Source organism: Penaeus monodon, chromosome 5, assembly GCF_015228065.2.
Source record: "Penaeus monodon isolate SGIC_2016 chromosome 5, NSTDA_Pmon_1, whole genome shotgun sequence".
Lineage (NCBI taxonomy): Eukaryota > Metazoa > Arthropoda > Malacostraca > Decapoda > Penaeidae > Penaeus > Penaeus monodon.
This window is the reverse complement of record NC_051390.1, coordinates 11,984,143-11,989,142: the sequence shown is the minus strand read 5'-3', so window position 1 is coordinate 11,989,142 and position 5,000 is coordinate 11,984,143. Positions and strand designations below refer to the sequence as shown.

The 5,000-nt window shown below is 42.0% G+C and overlaps 1 protein-coding gene across 1 annotated transcript in view; it reads left to right on the top strand.

Moving 5' to 3' along the window:
• Positions 1–106: 106 nt before the first annotated feature.
• Positions 107–5,000, top strand: part of LOC119572978 (macrophage mannose receptor 1-like) — a 21,593-nt gene continuing 16,699 nt past the window's right edge. The window contains exon 1 of the mRNA XM_037919952.1: positions 107–420. Coding sequence (XP_037775880.1) covers positions 228–420 — 193 coding nt within the window. The 5' untranslated portion in view covers positions 107–227. The remainder of the gene's footprint in view (positions 421–5,000) is intronic.

Sequence of the window (5,000 nt, the reverse complement as noted above, 5' to 3'; positions counted from 1 at the left end):
GAAAAACTACACATATTTCGTGAAATTGTAGAGCAAACAACTGCTGGGTAACACTTACTGCGTTATAAAGGCCAATTATTCTAATCAGCCTGACCGCCGAGGAGAGTCTCTGTGCCGCGCTGGTGCCAGTGACGCTGCGAACGAGTCTCGGCTGCCAAGGCTCTCGTGACACGCCCGGGCTTCGCATATCGGACTTACCCTTACCTTATCGGGCGAGCGAACGCAAAATGACGCGCATTGTCATTAACCTGACACAGGTCTTGGTAGCAGTGGCAGTCGCTGGGACTTCCTTGTGCAACATTATTGTTACCAGACACGACAGGACGGTCCCGTATCCTCACAGGGCCATCGAGGCCACGAAGACCCCCAGTCATGAAGCCACTATCACAACGACGCTGCCACCGGCGCCCTATGTACGAGGTAAGTTTCACTACACTCCATTAAATGTGTCTCTGCAGTGCTGAGGCGCATTTAACTAAAGCTCAAAACTCCCGATATATTGAAAAGAGTGAGATAGGAATCTCTCTTTCTCAAGTGCCCTTTCCCACAAGGACGTTGGTGATCATGGATTTCCACCTCTCTCTGGCTTTTGTGGTCTTCAAAAGTTCCCGTTCCGTTATTCTCGTCCATCTATTTATGCTTGCTTTGTAGGTTAGTCTTTGTCTGCCCCTGCTTCGTTTTCCATTGATCTTGCTTGTCATGCTAAGATGTTCTAGCTCTTCCTTTCGCATTACGTGTCCCAAAAATTCCAACTGTCTCTTTTGGATGTTCTTCAGAAGAAAACGCTTTGTTCCAGCTCTCTCCAGCACTTCCTGGTTTGACATTTTATCTGTCCAAGATATTCTCATCATTCTCCTGAGAAACCATATCTCTGCCGATTCAGTTCGTTTCTCCATACCCTGTGAAATAGTCCATCACTCGCTACCATACGTGAAGATGGAAAACACATAAACGTTCAGCATTCTGATCTTTGTTGACACAGAAATTTTGTTGTTCTTCATTATTTTTGCTTTTGCCATTCCAATTCGTCTTCTAATTTCTTGATTACATTTGCCATCTTCCGTTATCATGCTGCCAAGATAGTTGAATTTCTGTACTTGTTTTACTAAATGTCCCCTCCGTATCTTACATTTTTAGCAACTTTTTGTTTGCTGATTCCCCAATACATTCGTCTTTCTGCGTTTATGGTAAGCCCTTTTCTTTTCCTGGGCTTAACCATTTTGCTAGATCTCTTGCAGTTTTCTTCTGACTTGAAATCAACACCTATCGTGGCTATCTCAATTTGTTTAAGTTGGGCCTCCGACAAGAACCCCCCTTTAATGTTGTATTTCACGAAGGATAATCTCACTTTTAGGTTAAAGAGATGGGGGCTAAGCACAAATCCTGTGAACGCCTCTTCTAATGTTGGTGTATGAACTTGTGTCTCTTCCTCTCCATGCATGCCGATTTTTCCCCCGTAGGGGTTGCGCAGAACTCTTTCCTCCAGATTAAATTCCTAGCAATTGAAAAGTCTTTATCAAAACCTTTTGTAAAAAACAAAAAAGCACATGTATAAATCCTCTGCATCTCGATAGCTCTTTCCGTAGTATTTCAGTACGAAATCGCATTCCTTTGGGGCCAGCGTTTTTTCGACTTTTTCCCATTTTTTAGGTAAATTTTTTTTGCTACCGATACCAGCCCCTCTTTAAAGTTTCCCATTAGATTTCCTTGGTCTTCAAGCACTTTAAATCGTTGGACAGCCACCGCATATTCTTCTCGAATGGTTTTTTTTTTCAATAAAGCACTATAAATCCTTTCTTGGTTTTGTCTTTCCTTTCTTGTTGTCTTAAGCTTAACCCTTTAACTCGCTAGACGGGGTTATGATCACTACCACGTCTGCTCCTGGGTATGCCTTTTGAGTGCTTAATTCCCCTCTATACGTTTCTTAAATGTTCCCCCGGGCTCGGGCCCCAAATGTCCATAATTTCTATTTCCAAAAAAAAAAACCATTTTTTTCTTATTTTTTAACCTTTAAAAAAACCCATTTTTCTCCCCTTTCTTTTGTTACCTAGACCCTTTCCAACTTTTTTCCTTTCCCTTTCCTCCTTTGTTTTCCCCTTTCTGAATCCGTAGACTTGCCGCTTTTTGCTTTCCCCAAATGTGTCGTAAATTCACGATCTCTTCTTCATTACTTGCATCATTGGGCATATACCTGAATATGCTGAGATCTATTTTTTGCCTTTCAACTTTATCCATGACTCTATCTGAAACCCACCATCCTAGCAAGTCTTGCGCTTTCTCTGTCCGGGACATAGCAATCCCGTTCGTGTTTAGCCCCCCTGAAAAATTATCGCTGTTGAACTCACTGTGCCCCCCTCCCCCCTCGTTTCACATATTCCTAGGAATATTTTCCTCAATCTGTCATTTCTAGCTTCACAATTACCAGTTTCCCACTTGGAATAGCGTTCTTACATTCCATGTTCCCATTTTCGTGAGTTTGTTTTGTTGCAGACAGAAGCCTGATAACGGTCCGGGCCACCTGCCCCATGGGGTGCCGTACCCAGCGGGATTCCGAGTCAAGACTGGGATTCCCTTCATGCTGTTTGCTTCGTACAGTCCATGATTTTCTTGGCAATTAGAGACACCATCTCTAGAAGGACTGCCTTTCCAAGGCTGTTGATTCCTTCTACCCTTGTGGGTGCCCCTTTTCCTCTCAGGGGGTTTTTCCGCTTAAGGGCCCCCCACCCCCTAACTACTATTCCCCGCCAGGCGTTTAAATTTTGGTATTTCCAATGATTAGGGGTAAAAGAAGGAATATCGGATACAAATTTATCTAAATATTAATTACTAATTATAATATTTGACAGCTGAAAGACTAAAACGTTTTGGGGGTGACATAATCCCCCCAATTCATTGTCCCCAGAGAGCTGCTCAAGTCCTTACCCTGAAATCCCCGCCAGTGCCTTTTTATCCCGGGAGATAGCATGCAACATGGAGGGGGCTCGAGATTTCTGCCGCGTCTGGATGGTGACTTTGGTGTCGTGCCTCCTTCCCAAAATTTCTGCTCGGCTTTTGTGAATGCATGTGAGGTTTTTTCCATCATTGTTTTGGGGCCCCGTTGAAAAATAATTAAGTCAAAAAAAGAAATCAGCAGGGATCGGCCCGTAACAAAATTTTTTAAGTTCTTCACATTCAGAAGCATGTGCACACCGCGTAGAAAGATGATTTTTCAATTAATCAACTTGCAGACTCAAGCTTCTCGAAGATGTTCCGCTCCCCCATGTGGATCGGCGCCCGCAGGCGGACGCGCACTCGAGCTTCCGTTGGCTGGACGGCTCGGACCTGCCCCCCCGACCTCGCCCTGTGGGACTACCAGGACAACGACGACTACAACTGCGTTTATCTGGGGCTTCACCTCAACAAAACCTACATGTACAGGAACGGCGATTGTAAAGACATGCATCGGATGACATGCCAATGTCTCGCATGCTAAAGGAATCCTCTGTGTAGCATATTTGATTATATATATATCATCATCATGTTTGAACAGCCGTGGATCTCTCCACCATCCTTCGCCACTCAACTCGATCTTGTGCTTTTCTTTCCACTTGTACCATTGTCAGCCCGCAAATATCTTTGACGTTTTCGCTCAGTCTTGTCTTCAGTTTGCCTCTTCCTCTTTTTCCTATCACCATCCCTGTCAGCAAGTTTTTCTCAATACTTTTACTTCTCATCACATGACCAATAAACTTTAGTTTCCTTTTGTTCAAGATGTCCAACAGCCTGTCTTTACAATTTATTTTTCTCAGTACTTCATTATTCGTTTTCTTTCGTCAGTAATACGTAGTACTCGTCTGTAACACCACAGTTCAAAACTAGTGACCTTTTTCTTGTCTATCTTCTTCAGCACCCAACACTCAAAACCATATGATGCAATTGGGAAAACCAATGAGTTCAATAACCTCAGCTTTGTCCGTAAGGTAATGTTTCGGTCTTTCCAGATGTTATTGAGAGCAACTGTGGCAATGGCAATCTTCTTTTTATCTCCGGTGAATCATCATATGTATTAGTAAAAAATAGCTCCAAGATAAGTGAACTCTTCACATTTCCACAACCACTCCATTGATTGTAACATGTTCATCATCGTTCATTGCCGGTTATCTTCGAATCTTCATGGTCTTAGTTTTCGTGGCATTAAGAAATAAACCAGCCTTTTCGCTTGCTTCTCTAACTTTATCTAGTAGTTGTTGTAGTTCAATGATACTGCTGGCAATTAAAACTATATCATCGGCGTATCTTAGATTTGATATTTTGTATCCTCCAACATCTACAGTTCCTTCAAAATTCTCTAAAGCACCTCTCATAATTGCTTCAGAATATATATTAAAAAGGTTCGGAGACAGAATGCAACCTTGTTGTACTCCTTGGTTGACTTCGAACCATTCTGTTAACCCATAAGTGGTTCTTACAGTTGCTTGTTGTTGGTCATACATGGCTTTTATTAGTTGGATGAGGTGTTTTGGAAATTTCATATCGTTCACATTATTCCAGAGGATATCGAGATCAACAGTATCAAAAGCTTTCGAGTAATCGATGAAACACAGGTATAGGTCTTTCTGATGTCTCTGTTTTCTCTATGATCAATTCAGATTTAGAATCTGGTTTCTGGTACCTTTTCCAGGGCGAAAAACTACTTGTTCGTCTGCAATTTCTTCTCTTAACTTTAACTTCATTCTTTCAGAAATAATTTTCAATAAAATTTTGCTGCTGTGACTTATTAATGCAATTGTCCTGTTATTGTTGCATTGGAGTGCGTCACTTTTTTAGGTATGGGAGTAAAGACTGATTTTACCCAGTCTTCTGGCCATCTTCTTTCATTCCAAATTTTCGTACAAAGTTTGTAAAAGAAGTATTCAACACTTTCGCCAGCATTCTTGATTAGTTCTGTTGTTATTTCATCTATTCCCGGGCTCTTGTTATTCTTTAATTCTTTCATGGCTTTTATAACTTCGTCTAGCAGT